At 36.7% G+C, this 25414-nt stretch overlaps 1 protein-coding gene across 1 annotated transcript in view; it reads left to right on the top strand.

Annotated features, from left to right (window-relative positions):
- The window catches only part of COL24A1 (collagen, type XXIV, alpha 1), a 396106-nt gene that overhangs the window by 142709 nt on the left and 227983 nt on the right, over positions 1-25414 (top strand). Inside the window, exons 14-20 of the mRNA XM_010860327.1 lie at positions 5038-5091; positions 7127-7171; positions 13198-13251; positions 13328-13372; positions 13614-13667; positions 13925-13978; positions 18475-18528. Of these exons, the coding sequence (XP_010858629.1) occupies positions 5038-5091; positions 7127-7171; positions 13198-13251; positions 13328-13372; positions 13614-13667; positions 13925-13978; positions 18475-18528 (360 nt within the window). The remainder of the gene's footprint in view (positions 1-5037; positions 5092-7126; positions 7172-13197; positions 13252-13327; positions 13373-13613; positions 13668-13924; positions 13979-18474; positions 18529-25414) is intronic.

The raw sequence follows: 25414 nt of genomic DNA, 5'->3' as shown, positions 1-25414 counted from the left end.
CATCAGTGTCTCTTTTGCTGTCTCGTACACAGGGTTATTGTTACCATCTTTCTAAATTCCATATATATGCGTCAGTATACTGTATTGGTGTTTTTCTTTCTGGCTTACTTCACTCTGTATAATAGGCTCCAGTTTCATCCACCTCATTAGAACTGATTCAAATGTACTCTTTTTAATGGCTGAGTAATACTCCATTGTGTATATGCACCTAGAAACTCCTTTGTATTCTAAGTTCAAAGGCAAAGTGTTTTGTCACTGTTGTTCTATATTCCACAATCAATATTTCAGATCCTTTTTTTTTTTTTTTACAATGGAGATAATATAGCTGCAAACACTTAGGTTCATTTTATTAAAGGAACTCAGAGCTCCTCCTGCATTCGAAAAGAAAAAAAAAAAAAAAAACACGTGTAGTTGGCAGAATTGAAATGACAAATGAATCAAGTGTGAACAAGAGGGGCATACGCAACATTATAAAACACCGGCATGATTTTCTTTCTTTTTTTTTTTTCATGATTTTCTTCAAAAGAAAATATATGACCAATATAGCCACATGGTGCTTTTCTGTGACATTAACTGTACTACATTTCATAAAACAAAATGTCTAGATGTAATAGGAATTATTTCAAATATTGGTAACACAGTGGTCAATATATAAGATGGATAAAAACAATAAATTATCTCTGTCTAGAACAGACAAATTAAAAATGAAGTGGAATGCTTAATGGGTAGCAAAGTGAGAAGAGAAATAATACATAAAATTTTTAAAAGTAGGTACAGTTTCAGTCCAACTAAATTGTTTCAGGGGCAAAGTGACATTGGGCAGCTAATATTTATTATATATATGTTGAACTACCAGAAGAATAGGAAATTGGAATTAGTAAGTACTTATTTTGTTGTTTTTATGCTGTTCGTAGGGAATACAGGCTTTGTGATAAGTGGAGAACTAGTCACAGGGCTATCCCTTCTCCCCAGGGAGAAATCATTAGTTGCATGGGAGGCTGGACTGGAGAGCAACATCTCCCACTGGATGAGAGTAGGGGGCCAAGGGGTTTCAAAGATCACATTTTCTAGGATTCCTGAATGATTCCGCAAAAATGATTTTAGCAATTAGTTCTTGTTTAGACCAATTGCACTTTTAAAAAAATTATTAACATATAATTTACATACATTTGCCCCTTGAAAGTGTACAATTCTGTGGTTATTAGTATACTCACAGACTTGTGCAGCCATCACACTGTCTAATTGTAGAACATTTTCATTATCTCAGAAACTATACGATGTCACCCCCCAGTTCTTCACCACATCGCAAGCTGTAGGCAATCACTAATCTACTTTATCTCTGTAGATTTACTTGTTCTGGACATTTCACATCAGTGGAGTCATGCAGTGTGTCCCCTATTGTTTATTATTTCACTGAGGTTTCTGGAAAACTTACTTAGGCTCTGTCTAAAAATATCAATCGTCTCATACTTCAGATTTATTATGGTTTTTTAACTGTACTCTTTCCATTACCTGTATATCATAAAAACTTTCAAATGCCCATAATAATTCATACTGAATGGAATGATGTACTGTAGATTTTTAAGCTTGTTGGCAACAGCATTTGACATCCAAGGACAATGAAAGCAAATCCCTGCCTGAACTTCAACTGATTTTAAAGGGGGTATAGCTGCAATATGTTTCACTACACAGATGATTTTTGCATTATCCTCTAATTACAAAATAAGAGAAACTGCTTCTAGTAGGAATTAACTATGTCTTAGAACATCATACCTTTTTTTTCCCATTCTTAAAACATCTTTGTAATTTAGTTCATTCATGTTTGTATTAATGAAGCAGTAATTTCTGGCAGTTTGTTAAACATAATATTTAATACTGGCTTGCCTAAGTAAAAGATTATAAAAATCTAATAATGTGCTTTTATTTTTGTTAGTCTTACAAATTTTTATAAATGAATGCTATCAAACTGTTGGAAATAAGTCTTACAAAGCATTTTGTAGTCTTTTTAAAAAAATAATTTATTTTTGGTTGCACTAGGTCTTTGCTGCTATGAGAGGGCTTTTTCTAGTTTCGGCGAGCGGGGGCTACACTTTGATGCAGTGTGCAGGCTTCTCATTGTGCTGGCTTCTCTCGTTACAGAGCACAGGTTCCATGCGCATGGGCTGCGGTAGTTACAGCACTCGGGGTCAGTAGTTGTGGCGCCAGGGCTTAGTTGCTCTGAGGCATGTGGAATCTTCCCAGACCAGGGACTGAACATGTGTCCTCTGCATTGGTAGGCAGGTTCTTATCCACTGCACCACTGCAGTGTCCTTGTCGTTGTTGTTGTTCTTGTCGTTCAGTCACTCAGTTGTGTCCCAACTTTGTGACCCCATGGACTGCAGCATGCCAGGACTCCCTGTCTGTCACCAACTCCTGCAGTTTACTCAAACTCATGTCCATTGAGTCAGTGATGCCATCCAACCATCTCATCTTCTGTCGTCTCCTTCTCCTCCCACCTTCAATCTTTCCTAGCATCAGGGTCTTTTCAAATGAGTCAGTTCTTCACATTAGGTGGCCAAAGTATTGCAGTTTCAGCATAAGCATCAGTCCTTCCAATGAATATTCAGGACTGATTTCCTTTAGGATTGACTGGTTTGATCCTCTTGCAGTCCAAGGGACTCTCAAGAGTCTTCTCCAAAACCACAGTTCAAAAGCATCAATTCTTCAGTATTCAGCCTTCTTTATAGTCCAACTCTCATATCCACACATGACTACTGGAAAAATCATAGCTTTGACTGAACAAACCTTTGTTGGGAAAATAAAGTCTCTGCTTTTTAATATGCTACCTAGGTGGGTCATAGCTTTTCTTCCAAGGAGCAAGCATCTTTTTAATTTCATGACTGCAGTAACGATCTGCAGTGATTTTGGAGCCCAAAAGAATAAAGTCTCTCATTGTTTCCATGGTTTCCCCATCTATTTGCCATGAAATAATGGGACCAGATGCCATGATTTTTGTTTTTTGAATGTTGAATTTTAAGCCCACTTTTTCACTCTCGTCTTTTACCTTCTTCAAGAGGCTCTTTAGTTCTTCTTCGCTTTCTTCCATAAGGGTGGTGTCATCTGAATATCTGAGGTTTTTGATATTTCTCCTGGTAATCTTGATTGCAGCTTGTGCTTCATCCAGCCTGGCATTTTGCATGACGTACTCTGCATATAAATAAGCAGGATGACAATATACAGCCTTGACGAACTCCTTTCCCAATTTGGAACTAGTCCATTGTTCCATGTCTGGTTCTAACTGTTGCTTCCTGACCTGCATACAGATTTCTCAGAAGGCTAGTAAGGTGGTCTGGTATTCCCATCTTTTTGAGAATTTTCCACAGTTTATTGTGATCAACCCAGTCAAAGGCTTTGGCATAATCCATAAAGCAGAAGTAGATGTTTTTCTGGAATTTTCTTGCTTTTTCTGTGATCCACCGGATGTTGTCAATTTGATCTCTGGTTCATCTGCCTTTTCTAAATCCAGCTTGTAAATCTGTGCCACTGGAGAAGTTCCATATAGTAGTCTTTTTAAAAGTGAGGTTTAAAGTTTATAAACTCAGTGATAAATCACTGGTGAAAACTTTAATATGTAAAGTAAGAGTAACTAAGTAATTGAGTTATTTTGCAATAGAAGTTATAATTAGAAAGTATGTTAATTTCCTGCCCTTAATAGTTTTACTCTAAGGAATTCTCAGCGGAGAAGGCAATGGCACCCCACTCCAGTACTCGTGCCTGGAAAAATCCCATGGATGGAGGAGCCTGGTGGGCTGCAGTCCATGGGGTCGATAAGAGTCGGGCACGACAGAGCGACTTCACTTTCACTTTTCACTTTCATGCATTGGAGAAGGAAATGGCAACCCACTCCAGTATTCTTGCCTGGAGAATCCCAGGGATGGGGGAGCCTGGTGGGCTGCCGTGTATGGGTTCGAACAGAGTCAGACATGTCTGAAGTGACTTAGCATAAGGAATTCTCAGTAGGTATTTAAGAAGCCTATATTTCAGTGACATCCCATTTTGTATTTGCAATATTTATAGGCATTTTTCTTTTTCTTAAATGATGTTCTTACATGTATCATATGTTGAAGTGAGGAGTTACAGTATTCATATAGACAGTAAAAAGAGCTGACTCTGCAGTCAGACTGCATCCATTCAAATCTTGGTCCCACCTATCACTTGAAAGTGCAGGTGACTTAACTCTTCTACACTAGTTTCCTCAGCTGCAAAGTGAGGATATTATACTCACTGATTTGACCTGCTGTGAAGATGAAATGAAGTAGTGTATATATAACAATATGCGTAAAGCCTTTTGCACAAGATAAGTGTACTAAGCTTATGCTCAGTTGCTGCTGCTGCTGCTAAGTCGCTTCAGTTGTGTCCGACTCTGTGCGATCCCATAGACGGCAGCCTGCTAGGCTCCCCCGTCCCTGGGATTCTCCAGGAAAGAACACTGGAGTGGGTTGCCATTTCCTTCTCCAATGCATGAAAGTGAAAAGTGAAAGTGAAGTCTCGCCGTCGTGTATGACTCTTAGCGACCCTATGGACTGCAGCCCACCAGGCTCCTCCGTCCATGGGATTTTCCAGGCAAGAGTACTGGAGTGGGTGCCATTGCCTTCTCCATTATGCTCAGTATTATTACCTATTTCATTTTCTGTGGTGGGTATAAACGAACAACATGAAATAGTGGATGTAACTAATGGATTGGTCAATTGGAAATCTTGATTGTATTTCCTCTAATTCAGTGATTCTTTATATAATGATGAACACATTTCTATTTCCTCCAGCTTATCTTTCTGTATATATTTTGTGGCATGTAAAGTAATCTTTATAAAATATAGAAATAATGTACTTAAAAATCAGTGACATTTTATGCAAAACAAATACATGTTTTTGTTGCACTACAATTTATAGGTTAGGAAATGAATGCTTCCTATTACTAAGTTCCTTAGCTGAAAACAAAGCAAAGATGAATTCCTTATTTTGGTTTTAACAGCATTTCTTTCTCTTTCCTTGGGTTAGGGTTTTCCAGGTGACTTTGGAGACAGAGGCCCTGCAGGTCCTGATGGCAGTCCTGTGAGTAAAGAGTTGAAGGTCCACCCTTGCATTCCAGCGTCATTTGGATTCCATAGCATCCGTACTTGTCATACTCATTACCACATTCCTGACAAGCACTCTTGACCAGACAGTTGTGATACCACTGAGCACATTCTATTTTGTGATTTTACAACAAGAGAAGTAAAACAAAGTGTTATAAATTCTGCCTTGAGATGATCTTTACAATTCAGTATCTTAACTATGTTATACATTACTAAGTAAAATATTAGAAGTATACAATCACAATATTGACTTGTATATTCGGTGGGGGGGGGTGGGCAGACATGGGAAAGAAGCCTTTCATATATATATCAAGGTACGAACAAGCCTCATTTAAAAATTGTGCATTTAGTGATTGCTCTTTGGGACTCAAACCTATCATTGATCTATCTTACTTTTGAGTAATTTATAGAGAAGTCTTTGAGGGGATCATTTAGATATGTGTTCAGATCAGGGAGTTAAAATTCTAAAATTAATTTAACATATTATAAAAAATGATGGAATGCTGTTTTGCCTGAATTAGGAATAATTTCTATATTTAGACATCTGTAAATAAAATAGTGTTTGAAAATAGTTTCCTTTTATTTCATTTTCTAAGGTATAAACTATATTAGCTTATGCATGGAATTTAACAAAAGTTTTGTTATAAGGCTTGGAAGATAGAATAAGAGTAGAACTGATTTCGAAGCAAATTGTTAAAAAATCAGATCATGTCTTAAGTAAAATGTTTGTCATCTTTTTCTTGCCCATGATTCCGAGCAGCTTCTCATTTCAGGCATAATAACGTTAAGCATTATTTACATTTTTTATACCATTTATGTCTTTACACACTTGGTATGAAATCATCTTGTCAAGTATACTTGAAGTTTGTTAGAGTTGGACTCCTACAATATTTAACATTTTACCCTTTGAAATCTGCTTTTTATACTTAATTATACTTTTAATGAGCATTTTGAATCATCTTTAGAATAAACTGGATATTTTCAATGTATTGGTTTATAATTCTTTAAATTTTGTACTACATCTCTGTTTCAAAACAGTTTAAATGCAGGAAAAAAGGGAAGGTTTATTCTTATACTTTGTGCCATGTAAATGATATAACCCTGACGTGGTATAGATTAGGAATTATCACAAGGACGGTAATGATGAGGTCAAAAGACTGTCACAAAGGCTCGTCAGGAATCAACTGGAAAAATGATAGTTTAAAACCTCGTACAAATAATTTAACCAAGTTGGTAATTTCTTACATTTGTATAGTGCTTTATGAAAATTTTCAGAACCTTTAATACAACAGTTTTCATTGTGTTCTTTACAAAATAAAAACAAATATTATTTCTGTTTTATAAATGAAAAATTTAGAAAATTTAAACAAAGTACTTCAAAAGAGCTGACAGTGTGTTAAGTTATCTGAAAATGTTCTTCTCACTCAACAAGTCGACCATCCTGTCTTTTCTCACTACATATAGGCTAATTAGGGCTTCTGTGGTAGTTCAGTGGTAAAGAATTAAACTGCAATGAAGGAGACTTGGGTTTGATCACTGAGTTGGGAAGATCCCCTGGAATAGAAGTGGCAACTCAGTCCAGTATTCTTGCCTGGGAAATTCCATGGACAGAGGAGCCTGGTGGACTACAGTCCATGGGATCACAGAAGGAGCCAGACGTAAGCCAACTTAAGAGATTAAACAACAACAATAGGCTAAGCAACAACAGTAGGCTAATATTATGTCCATAATGCTGGTTATTATGAGACTTACTCACAGAACAGACAGAGAAATCTATTATCCCAGGCTAGGTGGTAGTCCTGGCATCCCAAAGCATGGAACCTGGGCTACATTTATAGAATGTTAGCTGCCACCAAAGAATTGTACTTCTTAGGATGCAAAAGAGTAGGAAAGTTGCAGAAGTTAGCTAGAAGAAGGTATATTTTTTTCCTAGAAATTTTTGTCTTCATCTTTAGAAAATTCACTTAGTTTGGAATCAAATTTAACCAATTTTGCACATTTCTGTTACATAGGGACTTATAGGTAGCACTGGTCCTCCGGGATTTCCTGGGCTTAGAGTAAGTATCAAATATCATCCTTCTTATAAAATTCTTTTGTGTGTATTTATATTTTTTCAATGTGTTTTACAAACTTTAGTATAAAGAAAATTTTTAGTGTCATTGTTGAATATCAACCTTGCTCACATGTGTTTTCCTGCCAGATAGGCAAATTTAATCAGTAGTATGAATCTAAAAATGAATTATACTTTATGATATAATAACAAAGCTGAAATAACAAATTTTCACAGGTTAATGTGTAAATGTATTTATCTGTTTCATTGAAGGATACTTAATCAAGATTCAGTTTCTCCAGAAGTATGAGACCTAGAACAGCCACTTCTTTTCTTTGAGGTAGTCTTTCATACCATCTGGTCTGGAGAGACAGATAGGGCTAAACAAAAGCACATGGTAGCTATAGGCTTTATGCAATAAAATTAAATAAGTGATTGGGAAAATCATCCTGAACAAAAGGTAGGAGCCAGACTTTGCCAGTACCATTGAACATTTTCATACCTCATTTATTTATTGTACTTAAAATAGTAACTATTATTTGTTCACTTAATTAATTTTTATACAGTAAATTCAACTCTTAAATTTCACTAAAGCTTCTGATGTCATCAAAGTACAGTTTAGTAAAAGCAGTTCTTTGAAGGCTAAAACAATCTAGTCCAGATACGTGTCTTTCTGATACATTTTTGATTATTCATTTGACTAATCAAACTGTCGTATGTATCTTCCTGATATGTCTTCATAAATATAAATTTCTCTTATCCAGACTTCTGGTTCATGACAGGGATATAAGTTACAGATATGGTATGTAAATTTAGAGCCATATGTTTCAACATTGAACTAAAAGCAAGAATGACATACTTTTATGAAATGTAAGGAGCCTAATGAAAATAGAATCTTAAAGGTAAGCCTATTTCTATTCACATAAAAGTAGGGCATGACCATGGCAGAGGTAGAATTTCCCGAGGGTTCAGGATGGGGAACACATGTATGCCTGTGGCAGATTCATTTTGATATTTGGCAAAACTAATACAATTATGTAAAGTTTAAAAATAAAATTAAAAAAAATCAATTTAGAGCTTGCTCTAGTATGTAGAGTAGGTAATTAAGACTCCAGAGTTTTAGGCCATAAATTATGGCTACCGTATTTTTAGCTTGAACTTGAACACAGGTCTTCGGACTACGAATTAAAAGTTTTTCCCCCATCTTAACTTAACCCATGGCAGAAGGCGGTGGCCTGGCCAAAGGAATATCTTTCAGAAGTTTACCTATTGAAACTGTGGTAAAAATCAGCATAACAGGTTTTAACTTTCCCATATGGGATGGCAGGAACATAGAATTGAGAGTTAAAAAACTGTAGTTAAAAAACTACAGTTAATCTAAGACCTTTAGACTTTTCTCTTGTATATGATTATTAGTAATTATAATAAAATTAGCAATAACAGCTCACTTTCATTTAGTATTTTCTATGCGCCAGACACAAAGATTAGGTAATTTAATTCTCAGAACAGCCTAAGACCATTTAGCTTATAAGTGTTGAACTCGGATTTGAAGGCAGGTGATGTAGATCCTGGAGAAGGCAATGGCACCCCACTCCAGTACTCTTGCCTGGAAAATCCCATGGACGGAGGAGCCTGGTAGGCTGCAGACCATGGGGTTGCGACTTCACTTTCACTTTTCCCTTTCATGCATTGGAGAAGGAAATGGCAACCCACTCCAGTGTTCTTGCCTGGAGAATCCCAGGGACGGGGGAGCCTGGTGGGCCGCTGTCTATGGGGTAGGACACGACTGAAGCGACTTAGCAGCAGCAGCAGCAGATGTAGATCCAGAGTTCAGAATTCTCCCCCTTGTGTTATACCATTTCCTTAAAACTTCTACAACCTTAAAATATGTATTGAATCTCTTAAGAGATTTCTTTAGTTGTCATGAGAAGCCCTATGTGATGATAGAGCCCAAATGACCAATTTCTTTTCTCAGAACTTAGACTAGGGCTGTACCCATAAGTGGTAGTCACTGGCCCTACCAGTGGGGAGAGACAGGAAGCAGGCAAGGGAGCTGGACTCCAGAGACACACTTTTCTTCATCTGACCTATTAGCATTAAAGTTGGTTAGCTCCAAAGTTTCCATTATTATGTTTAAGACCCAGACCAATATTCTTAAGATGGCCTAAGATGTCTAGGCTTTTGGTTCCTCTCTGCATCTTGAGAATATACTGTGTGCATAAGCCAAGCTGTTCATTCTTCAGATGCAGCCTCCTTACTACATGGCCTTTGCACTTGTCTGCCTGAAACACTTAAGCTCTACTTTTCTGCCCAATAGTTAACTGTTACTTATCTTTCAGTTCCAGGATTTAGCACAGTGCCTGACACATAATAATGCTCAATAAAAATACCTGGGTTTTCTGTCCTTTTTCTTCCTCCTTTCACCCTTTGGTAGGTGGGAAGAGATTCTATAGAAATGAAAATGGCTTATGAAACTAACAGTCATTTTTGTAGTCCTCACTCTTCTACAGTAATAGAGATGGTATTTTATACTTTTCAAAGTACTTTCTTTCACATGGATCTAATTTTTAAAGTAAATAGAACAGGTGGTATTACTTCCTCTCTTGTACATTTATTGTGCAATTATTACAATTTTAATCAAAATAGTGGGAGCACCATTATTATTATCTAGTTCATGAATACTGAACTAGATGCCAGACCTAAAAAGTATATATAAACAAATTAAGATTCCTGCTTCCTGGCAATATTATAATCTAATATGGCTTCAAGTCAAGCCACTGAAAATGGAGCAATTTATCCTAGAAAATCAGAGTGGCTTCACAAAGATGTCTTTTAAGCTGTTTGTTGACTGTGTGTGAGTGGGATGAGTTGGGAAAGGGCCTCTTGGGCAGAAGAAGGCTGTGTTCAGATGCACAGACATGGGGGGAAATGGAATGTTTTGGAAATGAAAATCGAAAGAGTGGGCTTGCAGCCTGGGAAGTATGGGGTGATGGGAGAGGAATGGAAGGAGGTGAGGGTTTCCCTGGTGGCCTAGAGGTTAAAGCATCTGCCTCCAATGCGGGAGACTTGGGTTCGATCCCTCGGTTGGGAAGATCCCCTGGAGAAGGAAATGCCAACCCATTCTAGTACTCTTGCCTGGAGAATCCCATGGATGGAGGGGCCTGGTAGGCTACAGTCCACGGGCTCGCAGAGTCGGACATGACTGAGCGACTTCACTTTCACTTTCACTTTCACTTTTTCAGGAAAGATTACGTGAACTTCGGTGTCCCATAGTAAACAGTTTATCCGTTTGCCCTGAACTGTTGCTTTTCATGTATTCCCTTCCAGCAGGGCAGGTATAGCTCCTGACAAGAGGTGATACTGCTTTCTCTAGATTATTTTTTCCATGTAATTAATTGTTACTGTCATTCGCCTTCTCAATTAGTAACAGTGATTATTGCCTGGTAGTGTGGCTGGGTATGGTCAAAAAGCCCGGTAATGGCATTCACAATCTTTTTGGCGATATGTTCACTCAAGAACTATGATTGGCTAGTGGCTGCTACTCTGGTAAGAACCTACCCTTGGGTCTCTCTATTTCTTTGACTGACTTTGACTCAGTAGTTCTCTAGTATTTGTCATTCTGTGGGAGGCTTTTTGCTTCTATTGCTATATCCCAGACACCCTCTGCTAAGCCCCGATGCATGAAATTAATTATTTCTTCTGTCTGCTTAATCTTCTTATGGGAATGAAGTGTGATAGGTAGGGAGTGTTGAAGGACCTTCAGGTTATCTTTATGGAACTGAAAGCTGTTACTAATCTATCATGAAGCAATTTCAGAATATGTAGTTTTTTAGGAGTAGGATTTTCCATACAGCCTGTGACGTATCACAACATATTTGATGTTTCTTGGAAGTTTCTACACCCGTATCATTTTACTTTCAAATTCTTTATTTTACTCGGTCCTTTATAATAAATATGTTTTTTGATACCTCCTGAAATTTACTATTTTGTGATTTTTCTTTCAGAGATACTAAAAAGTAAAATAGAATAGTGTGCATACAAGGCATATTCATCTGAAGATGCCAGACTATGCACAGTAGTATATTTCCTGCAATAAGAATTAAGGATATTGTCTACAGAAAAACAACAGGACAATAAAGAAATGTTTGTTTTTGATATTCCTTTCCATTTCTTACATGAATTAGTGCTCTGTAATTTCCAGAGACATTTATTGTATTTTGAATGACTATCAGAAGTTTTAAAGCTATGAACTTTGAATAAACTAGCCACTGTAATTATAAGAATAATTATTTCCCATCAATGGAATTTGTCAGTGATGTATTGATGCTGTGTTCCCATTTCTCAAGTTGAAAAATATTATTCTGCCTCTCACAGTCTCATATTTTTCAGGATTAAGCATGTTGGGAATAATTTATCTTATGCTTCACAGACTATAGGACTCACCCCAAAGTAAAGATGTCATATTTTCCATTCTGAAATTTGTAGTATATAAATGTGGACTCTTAGAAATATACTGTTATTTCAGCACTCTAGAAATCACTGTTTTAAATTTAAAGTTGATTTCTTCTTCCAGTATTCATTCCACACTTCATTTCAAAACTATTATGTGCCAATTATTATGTTGGGCTTGAGATATAAAAAAAGAAAAAAACATGCTTCTACACTCACAGAATGCACAGACTAGGAAGACAGGGGGAAAACAAACAAAAAAGGAAACCAACCAAAAAAAAAAAAGAAAACAAAACAGTGCAGTATATTTAGTACTGTAGCAGAAGCATATTCCGTTAGTGGTTTTCAAAGGCTTGAAGCATGTGAGAAGGGAGAGTATGTTCAGACTAGAAAACAATTTATTGTGTCTAGAATGTTGGATTTAGAGGAGGGAGAAGGAAAAGGCAAGTAGAAACAACTGGAAGAAGATGGGATGGAAAGTACTGATGGAAAACTAGTAGTAAGGGTCTGGAATACTGTCCTAAGAAATATGGATTATAACTAAACTGAACAACATTTTCAGCATTGTCACAAATACACCTTTAAAAGTTCCTAAACATTTGGGAAGCATAAAAGGAAGGTTGAAAGCAACTCTTTGAAGATGAAGGATGATGTGTTAGCCAGGCACACAGAGGTAGCAAGAGAAAGAAGGATAAGAGGTAGCAACAGAAAGAGGAAGCAAGAGAAAAGAAAGAAGGCATCGTTGACACAAAAATTAAGCGATCTCCAAACAATCAAGAGATTTCCACTATTTTTTCAAATTTTACTTTCAGAAACTTTTATAGTTGCTATTGTCCTTTGAATTTTAAGATGACGTGTTGAAGTTTTTCTGGGTTTCTTGCTTGCAAGAGATTATAGTGGTAGGTAATGTTTTTGAGTAATCTTGCATTGGAGAAGTTAAATTGAAAAGCTTGATATTGGTGACTGTGTCTTTTTCATGTTTGTTTCCTCAACACTACCATACAACACTACTACAATGCTTGATACACATTCTGCTCAATAAATGTTAAATGATGAATGAATGAGAGAAACCCAGAAGAGTAGAGCCTTTTATTTACTACTCAGTTCCCTGAACCTACGGTAAATTTTATTATCTGCAAATTGTAGATCATGAAGTCATTGGAAATAGTAACTGCCCAGTAAATATTTGCTGAATAAATAGGTGAAAGAAAAATCTAAGAAAATCAAATGAAGTATTTTTTGAACACTTCCTGGGAACATGGCACTAAAATATTTCCCCTATCGTCAAGATATCTCTTTGGAGAAATATTTCAAAATGAATCCTGCGGATAGTAACTATTAGAATTCAAGGAAGAGAAGGATCCTAGTAGATAAGATCAGTATGAGTAGGCTTAAGGAAGCAGAATAGACCTCACTAAAATTTGAATGAATGGTATGATTTATAAATGTAAAGAGGAAAAGTAATTGTTAGAGAACAAGCTTGTGTGGGAACTTAGTAAGATGAATTATTTCATTAAGTTTACCATGTTCTCTTTTTAATCCTAGTGGTGCTCAAGGATACCTTTCTTTCTTATTGCTTTCCAGGGCAGTGTTGGCCCTGTGGGACCAATTGGACCTTCTGGAATCCCTGGCCCAATGGTATGCTTCTGTTTACATAATGGATATTTCACTTTGATTTCTCTATAATGTCACAAAGTATCACTTTCTTTTTTAGGGTCTTTCGGGCAATAAGGGCCTACCTGGAATCAAAGGTGATAAGGTGATTTAAATATTTACATTGTCATAGAGATCATTTTTTTTTATCACATTTACTTTTCTTTTGAGTCAACACCACTTATAAAATATTTTTATTAAAATATGGGATCCAATCTGTAATATCAATTATATGTTTTCTCAAAAGTAGGAAAAATAGAGAAATTTTTCTTGTATAACTTGTATTTGCCTTCTTATTGCCACATTTGCATTGCTTAAATGTCTTTGTATGAAATTGTGCTCCCCAGGGTGAACAAGGCATTGCAGGAGAGCAAGGAGAAACAGGATATACTGGAGACAAGGTACCATTAGTTTTATATAAATTAAAAAAAAAAAAAAACACAGTGAAAATGCATGCATTCTTTAAAAAGAAAGGAGTACTCATTATTTCAAATCATGTATTTTTTTAGGATATAGTATCAATATGATTCTGCATGTCTTGTTTGAAACATTTTCTCAATTTTTTTTTAATAATTCCATGACTTCTTTTAATAGTTCGTAAGTAGAGGCATATCTGCCTTCTGTGGTGTAATAACTTCTCTCTTTACTGTTCTTTTAGGGTGCTGTGGGTTTTCCTGGACCACCAGGGATGAGAGGAAAGCCAGGACCTTCAGTAGGTTTGAACTTCTGCTTGTTCTTTCTGATTCATGGAATGCACACTATGGCATGACCCTTGATACCTGTTGGTGTTCGTGGAATGTAAGAAGTAGGATTTAAGTGTACCAGTATGGCATTTTCTCTCCAGTTTTAGCATACAGCTAATCCTTGAAGTTTTCAGCTTACAATCCATAGATTATGGCACCTCACCCTCCTCACCTCCTTCATCCCAGTCAAAAGCCAAATTTCCATGAGCCTTAAAGATTTTTGTTAATCTATTATAGATAGAATTTAAACTAAGAAGTAGATTTTAAGCCAGAAAATATAAAGCAACCTTAAATAACACTGTAATTTATCCAAATATTTGTTTCATTAAGGAAACATTCTGAAGAAAATACAGCATGTCATACTCTCTTATGGGCCCAAATATTCTAGTTCCTTGTCTTTTTTAAATCTTCGAGCATCAATTAACTGAAATAAAAGGATACTGTGTATTGTAGTTAACTTGAAGCCAGGTAAACTATAAAACTAAAGTTACTGAATAGTTAAAAACATTTAAATAGAGTGGTTAAAACTTGAGTTAATGGTATATATCTACGTATTAAAAATCATAGTAATGATTATACCTAAAATTCACTGTTTACAAAATGCCAGGCAGTATTCTAAGACCTATACTTCTAATTTAATCCTTAAAACAGTCATATGAAGTTGGTGCTATTACTATTCCTATTTTACTTATGAGGAAAAGTGAGACACGGAGAGTTAAATAACTTGCCCAAGGTCCCAGAGTTAGTTGGTAGTCACCCAAGAAAACCTGGTGACCACGGATGTCAGAGTCCACGCACTTAGCCACTGTGCCATAGTGTTTTATGCTTCAGGGTTTTAAGATTGTTTTAGGGTTTTATACAACTCTTTGACTGTGATTGTAGATCCAAAATGAAGTGAAAGTCGCTCAGTCGTGTCCGACTCTTTGCGACCCCATAGACGATAGAGTCCATGGAATGAATTCTCCAGATCCAAAAATTAGATATAAAATTATAATTTATTAATCTAACACTATAAAAGAGTGTTGTTTTCCTGAGCAATTTCACCATGTTTCCCTAACTCCACCCTCTCATCTTTAGATTGTTTATTTTTGCATCAAAGTAAGCAGCATTAACGGAGAAGGCAATGGCACCCCACTCCAGTACTCTTGCCTGGAAAACCCCATGGATGGAGGAGCCTGGTAGGCTGCAGTCCATGGGGTCGCTAAGAATTGGATACGACTGAGCAACTTCACTTTCACTTTTCACTTTCATGCATTAGAGAAGGAAATGGCAACCCACTCCAGTGTTCTTGCCTGGAGAATCCCAGGGACGGGGGAGCCTGGTGGGCTGCCGTCTATGGGGTCACACAGAGTCGGACATGACTGAAGCGACTTAGCAGCAGCAGCAAACAACATTAAGTTACGTAGCTTTACATCACCATTCCTTATGATTTCTAACAGTGACAGCATTTTATATACATTTCCCAGGAATCATGTAATCCAAAGAACAATTGCTGGCATCTGTTTATCTAATGATACGTTGATGGTGAGCTCTGCCTTTACTACTTTCCGCTCAGTTGACAGTGTACCCAGACTTGTGCCATGGATGTGAATCTCATAAGCGGCAGGAGAATGGGTCAAGCTAACAAAAAGCTTCTATTTTTCAAGGATGATTTGAAACCACTTAAAAGGAGCTTTAAGCATCTGCAGTGTTAGCAAAATACTTCTTTTGATAATAATGAAATGGTATGACATATTTTCTAAGGCCAGTACTAAGTAATAAGTGGTATTAGTCTCATGCTTTATAATTAATTACTAGAGAAAACTAGTCATATCATGCTTATATCAGGTAAACCTTTTTAATGTCTTCTTTACTCTTTGATTTAATTTATAATGATTACATATTTATTGAAATTAGGGAAGGCTGAATAACTGGTCTAAATAACAGAGATGTAGATTTTGGTTCCAGCCTTGACACTGACCTGCTGTGACACTGGATATTTAACCACCATGGTATCTAGTTTCTCATGTTTAAAATGAGTGTCAGACTATCTCATATGTAAGGTTCCTTGCAGCTCTGTGACTTTTTAATACTTTCCTTTCTTAGTAATAATGCTTCTCAGTGTTTCTCTAGTCCAAGCTAAAGCAAAGACTTCCTGTTTCACCTTTGACATGTTGTCTTCAAACCTTTAATTTTTTTCCTCCTGGAGTCACTAGACACTCTCATGTGGTACTTTTAGGTAGTGAATCAGGGAGCACGAAATGATGAGAGTGAGACTGTTACTTGTTCATATTGTACGTTTCTGTACTATTCTAATAAAAAATGTTAATATCAGCAGGGATTACTTTGGTCAGAGACAGCTGACTATTTTTTGTTTGTTTTATCAAATCTTGAAAAATATGTACTTTGGACTAAAGATAGGATAAGAGACTTAGGAATTATTATTTATGAGACCACCTTGACTTTAGACTCTCACTTTATCACTTGTTTGTATCTTACTGTTATTTAAAAAATTGTAGATGTTTGACTTAGAAACCTTTCCTAGTTATGGAAAGAGACACTTGTTTAATGAAAAATTTCTTACAAAAATCAGCAACTATACTAAAAATAAATTGTACAAGTTAGTGTCTTTCTAAACCATTTGCTCCCTATCATGCAACGAAGGCCAAAGTCATATGAATGTCTTTATTCTTTTATGTCTCCTACTTTTGGTTTTCTGTGATCTACAACATTAGTGTCACTGATAGTTTGCAAATGGATCTAAGTTGCAACATGAAAGAATGTTTTCAAGATAAAAGAATGTTCTGATCTAGAAGATTTTTAACATTCTGAAATATGGAGACTTTTACTCTGCAAGTATTTAAAAACTAGAGAAAATTACCTATCTGAAGTTAAGAAATACTGTTTTTTTAAAGAGAAAAAACAAAGTCAATTATGTCCTCTTCATTTTTTAGCTGGAAGTTGCTACCGTTTGTAGAAGTTTACTTAATCATTATTCAGTTCTTTACGTTTTTATAAAGGCAAGGAAACTTGCAGTTGAAGTTTTTCAAAATGAAAATTTTTCTGAAGGATAAATAAAATTATTCCACAAATAAAGATCAGGTTGTGGATCGACTTTTCTGGTAACAAAGGCCTGCTGTATTCCATTTTTTCCTCAAGCTTGTAAATGTAGCGTCTTGTTTAGATTTTGCCACTAGAGGGTCTCAGTGAAAACGTTGTGTCTATCTGTTTGAGATACTTTTCATTTCAAAAATTTGACTCCTCAGATAGACTCACTATCGGGTATGATTTTGTTTGTTTAGGGGAACTTAAGCGAACTTCTGCATAATATTTTACTACTTTTCTCTAGGTTTAATTGTAGGTGTACTGTGTACTGCTTAAGTCCAGAGACTGTAGCACCGTATGAGGATGAATTTAGTACACATGGAAAACTATGCTTCACTTCTTGGAAACTGGATAAACCCCTGTTATACAGAAGAGTTTATGTATAATAAATTCAAGAAATTTTATGTATTCTGTGACCTGGTGTCAGATTTGAAGCTCACATAGAAATTTAATATGACAAAAATAATGCATTCAGCTGTTTTAAGGAAAACAAGGATATCAGACTAGTGGCCTTCTGTGTTCTGTAGTTTCAACTTGAGGATCACCAACCCTCTCCAGGATCAGGCTTTTACCCTTCTTCTGCAGTCTTGATTTCACATTGTTAATCTGAATGTCAGAAATGGCTGCAGAGATATAGAAATCAAATCTTCAGAAGTTTAATCAAAAGATCAAAGCAATCTAGGAATTCTAGGTAACATCCAGGAAATGAGAAAGGATGTGAATGGAAGGATTAATAGTTATAAAATTGATTAACATTTAATGAGTACTTTCTATGTTCTAAGCACTGTGCTTAACACTTTACATTTGTCTCATTTATTTCTCATAATGACTGTAAGAATGTTAGTAACATTATTATTCCTGTTTTATTGGTGAGAAAATAGGCTGAGAGAGATTAAGCAACAGGCTTTTAAATCCAGGTAATTCTTAATTACTAAATCAGGCCCCTTATAGTTACCAAAGGAGAGAGAATTTTTCAGAGGCAATCCTAGAATTCTAGTTGTTTATGAAAGCAGTTCCTATCTAGAGTTTCCTACTTTGTTAAGTCAAACCTTATTCTCTTATCTTTGGATAACACACATCCATACCACAATTTTTTTTCCTTCATTTGATCTCCATTAATTTGTATCTCTAATATTTAGGGATAAATATGTATAGATCTATACACATCTTATGTAATAAGTTTCATGCAGTGATGATTTTAAGTCTTTCTGAATAGTCATTACAACTTTGAAATAATATATTGACTGCTGTTTGCCAGAAAGTCATTACAACTTTGTGTGACATAATATATTTTTTGCATACTATATGTTTCCTTTTTCAATCATATTTATTAAATTAATATTTATACTTTGATTTCTCTCCCCCAACCTCCACATTGTAGGGCCAAACAGGTGACCCAGGACCCCAAGGGCCATCTGGCCCTCCAGGACCAGAGGTAAAATGTTGGTGGGAATGTAATTAATTTAAATAAATGTCATAGCAATTAAACTTGATTAGTTAAACCTTTTATATAATAGGCTTAAGCAAGATTCTCTTTAAAGTTTATATCTTTGTAAACAGTTCGGACTAAATGTTTTCTGTTATGTCGGGAGGTATGCAACAGTGATCTCCAGAAAATAGAAAAGGTATAGCCACATAGTCCTGGTTAGATCACAGTTGCTTTATTTGTTCTGCACAACAACTACTAGTAACACGTAGGTGGGGCTTGCAGTCAAATTTCAGAACATAAATGCCATTGAATTTTTAATGCAGACTGCTTCCAAGTTTTTAATGTGTGCATATCATTTGCATCTCATATTCTAGAATAAACATGAGTGAGTCTGTAGTACATGCATAAGATTTGCTTGTATAGTATATTCTTTGAAATTCTTACTTTGGCTTAATCCTTGATGTAGAGGGGCTTTTTCTTTTCTGCAAGACTGCATAGGACATACACATATGAAATGAAACATTCAAGTTTTTAAAAAAATCATTTGATGAGTCAAATATATACTACATGGAGATTAGTTTCTGAAGCTCACCCTAGTTCAAAAATATAAACCAAAATATAGGCATACATAAATATATAACCCTGTAGTCCATGGGGGAACAAAGAGTTGGAACGACTGAGCAACTAAACAACAACAAAACATATAAATACACATTCACGTCTAATTCAGAGTCATAGATGCAGCAGTGACACTGAGAAAGTGGATTTGGCTTCACAATAAAAAAAGTTAGATCAATAAAGTCCCCATAGTGTCAAAGCAGTAGGTGGACTTTCTAGGAATAGTACTATCTTGATGCTTTCTCCTTCTCTTGGTAAACTCTAAGGTCTGTTTCTTACTCCACAACTGTCTTTCAGAATTGGCTAATTTCTTTTAGCAATTGTCTATTCTTATTGACTGTCTAATTTAAAAACATATTAGAGGTTAATGGTTCAAAAATCAAAACAACATAATTGCATCTAGTTTTGATAATAGGTAATAGGAGGTAAAATAGAGCAATGTATTGATGTCATAATGCTGGGGGAATGAAATTGTTTATAATAATAAAATGTATTATTAACAGACAATTAAAGTAGTAATTAACTGACTAATATGTTTATATTTTTTTATGAGCCTGCATTCTTTTAATCATTTGTCATGAAAACATTCCTGGAATGAATTGTATTTACCTGTCTTCATCATACTGAGGATATAGAGTCCAACTGATCTTTTATTATCTTTAAAGGTTATTTTTACAAACATGGATTACTGTATTGTAATTTTAGTTACATATGGTATGTATCCTAGAAGGAGTGTGTCATCTCCTTGCTATCAGTGTGGTTTAAAAACCACACTTTTCTTTATAAAGCCAGGTTAAAGTACGCATGGGCCATGTTTTCACTCATCACTTAATTTTCCAGAAATTTTTTTCTCTGTTGCTTTTGAAATTTTATGATTTTCAGTCACCATTCAGAACATTGCCTAACTGTCTGAGTCCTGGAAGGTACTGAGTCCCAGCAAATACCAATTCTTCCTCCTTTTGTTGTTGTTTTTCAGTTGCTAAGTCATACCTGATTCTTTGTGACCCTATAGACTTCAGCACGCCGGGCTCCTCAATCCTTCACTATCTCCCAGAGTTTGCTCAAATTCATGTCCATTGAGTCAATGATACTATTTAACCATCTTGTCCTTTGCCGCCCACTTCTCCTCCTGCCCTCAATCTTTCCCAGCATCAGGGTCTTTTCTAATGAATCGGCTCTTCGCATCGGGCGGCCAAAGTATTAGAGCTTCACCTCTAGCATCAGTCCTTCCAATGAATACTCAGGGTTGATTTCCTTTAGGATTGATTGGTTTGATCTCCTTGCAGTCCAGGGGACTTTCAAGAGTCTTTTCCAGCACCACAGCTAGAAGGCATCAATTCTTTGGTGCTCAGACTTCTTTATGGAACAACTCTTACATCCATACATGACTACTGCAAAAGCCACAGCTCTGACTATACGGACCTTTGTCAGGTGCTTTTTAATATGCTATCTAGGTTTGTCAACGGAGAAGGCATTGGCACCCCATTCTAGTACTCTTGCCTGGAAAATCCCATGGAGGAGGAGCCTGGTGGGCTGCAGTCCATGGGGTTGCGAAGAGTCAGACACGACTGAAGTGACTTCACTTTCACTTTTCACTTTCATGCATTGGAAAAGGAAATGGCAACCCACTCCAGTGTTCTTGCCTGGAGAATCCCAGGGACGGGGGAGCCTGGTGGGCTGCAGTCTATGGGGTCGCACAGAGTCGGACACGACTGAAGCGACTTAGCAGCAGCAGCAGCAGCAGCAGCAGCAGCAGCAGCAGGTTTGTCAAAGCTGCTTTCCTTCCAAGTAGGAAAGGTTAGTCATAACTTTCCTTTCTTTTAACTTCATGGCTACACCACCATCTGCAGTTATTTTGGAGCTCAAGAAAATAAAACCTGTCACTGCTTCTCTCTTTCCCTTTCTATTTGCCATGAAGTGATGGGACTGAATGCCGTGATCTTAGTTTTTTGAATGTTGAATTCTAGGCCACTCTCCTCTTTTACTCTCCTCTCCATTTTCACTCTCCTCTTTCACCCTCATCAAGAGACTCTTTAGTTCCTCTTCACTTTCTGCCATTGGAGTGGTACATCTGCTTATCTGAAGTTGATATTTTTCCTGGCTGGCAATCTTGATTCCAACTTGTGTTTCATCCAGCCACATTTCGCATGATGTATTCTGCATGTAAGTTAAATAAGTAGGGTGACAGTATACTGCCTTGTCATATTCCTTTTCCAGTTTGGAACTAGTCAGTTGTTCCTTGACTGTTTCTGACTATTGCTTCTTGATCCACATACAGATTTCTCAGGAGGTCATCTGGTATTCCCATCTCTTTATGAATTTTCCACAGTTTGTTGTGATCCACACTGTCAAAAGTGTTAGCCTCGTTGATAAAACAGAAGTAGGTTATTTTTCTGGAACTCCTTTGCTTTCTCCATAATCCAGTGAATGTTGACAATTTGATCTTTGGTTCCTCTGCCTCTTTGAAGCCCAGCTTGTTTATCTGGAAGTTATTGGTTCAGGTACTGCTAAAGCCTAGCTTGAAGGATTTTGAGCATAACCTTGCTAGCTTGTGAAGAGAGCGCAATGATCTGGTAGTTTGAACATTCTTTGGAATTGTCCTTTTTGGGAATTGGAATGATAACTGACCTTTTCCAGTCCTGTGGCCACTGCTTACCTATTTTAAATAGTTTATGAAGAAGAAGCTAGGGCTTCTATAACTAATTGCCATGGGCTGCTGCTGCTGAATCACTTCAGTTGTGTCTGACTCTGTGCAACCCCATAGACAGCAGCCCACCAAGCTCCCCTGTCCCTGGGATTCTCCAGGCAAGAACATTGGAGTGGGTTGCCATTTCCTTCTCCAATGCATGAAAGTGAAAAGTGAAAATGAAGTCACTCAGTCGTGTCCGACTCCTCACGACCCCATGGGCTGCAGCCTACCAGGCTCCTCCACCCATGGGATTTTCCAGGCAAGAGTACTGGAGTGGGGTGCCATTGCCTTCTCCAATATAAGGCAGCACTTCTATTTAAATCTTTCTTGACATTAGGCTCTTAATAGAATTGTATGTCTAAGAATTTAAAACAGCATGTTTAATCATATATCAAGCCTGAAAAGTTTCTCATTGCATAGTAGATGAATTTTCTCAGATAAACAATCATACATATTGTGCTGTATTTAGAATTTATCCTGTTTTTGATCAAAAATTTTTAACCAAAGGAATACAATTATCAGAAATGTATTTCAATGTATAAGTGATAGATGGAACAAAGAAAAGAAAGAGACAGGGAGAGATGACAATGAGGAGAAAAAGGAGAGGTGGCAAGACTGTGGCTATTTGGGAGGATAATGCAAGGCCAAGGGGCTAATGATGAGGGCCTGTAAAAATAGAGAGGAAAGGACTGCTCCAAGAGATAATTAGGAAATATGATTCACAGCATTTGAATCACAGTCCAGTTCATTTAACTCATATGAGAAAGGAATAAAAGACGCATGTAATAATTTTGGCTTGAACAGTTGGGGAGAATGCAGATCTTCATTCTCAAAACAGAATAAAAAAGGAGGAAGATATTTAGGGTGGGTGGAGATAATGCTTTGGTTTTAATTTTGTTAGGGCTAAAGTGCCTATGGGATATACAGGAAATTAGTCTCATAAATTGGAGAAGGCAATGGCACCCCACTCCAGTACTCTTGCTTGGAAAACCCCATGGACGGAGGAGCCTGGTGGGCTGCAGTCCATAGGGTCGCTAAGAGTCGGACACGACTGAGCGACTTCACTTTCACTTTTCACTTTCATGCATTGAAGAAGGAAATGGCAACCCACTCCAATGTTCTTGCCTGGAGAATCCCAGGGACGGCAGAGCCTGGTGGGCTGCAGTCTATGGGGTCGCACAGAGTCAGACACGACTGAAGCAACTTAGCAGCAGTCTCATAAATATATAGAAAATTGTAGACTTGAAACTCAAATGAACTAGAGAAACATGTTGATATAGTACTCCACATAGAAGTATTAAATGAAGCAATTGTAATAGATGAAATTATTTAGGACTTGTGAAACAAGATTCAAAAATACTATTCCTAGACACTCACCTCCAGAAGGTGAATGTCATTCTCTGTTTACAGTATAATTAAGTTTTAAATTGACAATATTAAGAGCAGTATATAAATTTCAGTAACTTAAAAACATCATGAGAATAAAAAAAACTCACAATGGAAATTAGAAAATATTTAGAATTGAGTAACAAATCACTATAAAATCCAATATTGTACCTAAAGCAACACCCAAACCCTAGAGGGAAATTCAAAGACTTCAGTGCATTTTTAAAAAGCAAGGAAGATTGAGAATAAAGAAGTTATGCAGAGCACAAGTGTAGGGGTTTGTTTCAAAAGAAGGAAGATGTTGAAAGAGGTCAATAGGATTGGAGTCTGTGTTCTCTGTAAGTAGGAGAGTAAATCCCAAGAGTGGGGGTAATTTGTGTGTGCAAGAGGAAGGTACTCAAACAGTTTTGTGAAGAGTAACCAGGGAAGGGACTGGGGGCTAGTAACATAGTTTCTGACTTGAATTAAAAACTCAGCTGAGATTGAAAAACACACAGCATAGCTACAACTTTCAGTACAATTTATTAGAAATTAATTGCAAACTTGAGTCTGAACTTTGTACTGGGGCAAAACAATGAAACAGTCAGTTTTAGGCTTCTCTTCTCCCTTGGTTAAAAATGTATTGCTTGTACAAAAGAAGGGCAGCAATTCATGGTATTGTGTGATTTCCATATTTGAGCATAGATTGATAACAATGTCAAAGTACAATCCAGGAAAAGTTATTAAATAAGGGACCAAAATGATGGTCCTAGGTATATACTTCTGAGATAGCTTTTGTTAATTATTGAATGGCAAAAGGCTTAAGTTAATCGTTGAAAAATACGATGCTTGGGATTGATGTCTTCTGAATGAGAATTGAGGAGGTAGCCTGAGTACCTTGAGCAAATTACTTGGTTTTGTGTGTGTGTGTGTGTGTGAATATTGCCATATATATGCTTAAGTTTATCTTTTACTAAATGGCTTCTCAGTTGTCCCAGAACCATTTGTTAAGCAATTTGTCTTCGCAGCAGTGATTTTAAGATGTCACCCTTATCATATACTAAATTTTGATGGTTTTGGGGTCTATGTCTGAACTTTGTTTTCTGTTCCACTTGAATGGTTGTCTGTTCCTACACAGTTGTCATGTTGTTTTAATGATAAGAAGTTCTATGATATTTTGTAACTTCATTGAAAAATAACTGGGGATAATCAGAAAATATAATTATATTTATAAAAGTATACAATGTGATGACTTGATATACATTGTGGAATTATTATCATGATCAAGATAATTAATACATCCATCACCTCATGTAGTTCTTTTAAATTTTTAAAAAAATTGTTATTGGAGTTTAGTTGATTTACAATGTTGTGTAAATTTTAAGTGTAAAACAAAGTGAATTGGTTTTGCATATACATTTATCCACTCTTCTTTAGATTCTTTTCCCATCTAGGTCATTACAGAATATTGAGTAGAATTCCCTGTGCTACACAGTAGGTCCTTGTTTACCTGTTTTATATATAGTAGTTCAGTTCAGTTCAGTCGCTCAGTCGTGTCCAACTCTTTGCAACCCCATGAATCACAGTATGCCAGGCCTATGATTGGCCTGTCCATCACCAACTCCCGGAGTTCACTGAGACTCACGTCCATTGAGTCAGTGATGCCATCCAGCCATCTCATCCTCTGTTGTCCCCTTCTCCTCCTGCCCCCAATCCCTCCCAACATCAGAGTCTTTTCCAGTGAGTCAACTCTTCACATGAGGTGGCCAAAGTACTGGAGTTTCAACTTCAGCATCATTCCTTCCAAAGAAATCCCAGGGCTGATCTCCCTCAGAAGGGACTGGTTGGATCTCCTTGCAGTCCAAGGGACTCTCAAGAGTCTTCTCCAACACCACACTTCAAAAGCATCAATTCTTCAGCGCTCAGCTTTCTACACAGTCCAACTCTGACATCCATACATGACCACTGGAAAAACCATAGCCTTGACTAGACGGACCTTTGTTGGCAAAGTAACGTCTCTGCTTTTCAATATGCTATCTAGGTTGGTCATAACTTTCCTTCCAAGGAGTGAGCGTCTTTTAATTTCATGGCTGCAATCACCATCTGCAGTGATTTTGGAGCCAAAAAAATAAAGTCTGACAGTTTCCACTGTTTCCCCATCTATTTGCCATGAAGTGATGGGACCAGATGCCATAATCTTAGTTTTCTGAATGTTGAGCT

This window comes from Bison bison, unplaced genomic scaffold (assembly GCF_000754665.1).
Source record: "Bison bison bison isolate TAMUID 2011002044 unplaced genomic scaffold, Bison_UMD1.0 scf7180017864466, whole genome shotgun sequence".
In the NCBI taxonomy this organism is placed as follows: domain Eukaryota; kingdom Metazoa; phylum Chordata; class Mammalia; order Artiodactyla; family Bovidae; genus Bison; species Bison bison.
Note: the sequence above shows the minus strand (reverse complement) of the source record. Positions and strands in the feature narration are given on the sequence as shown.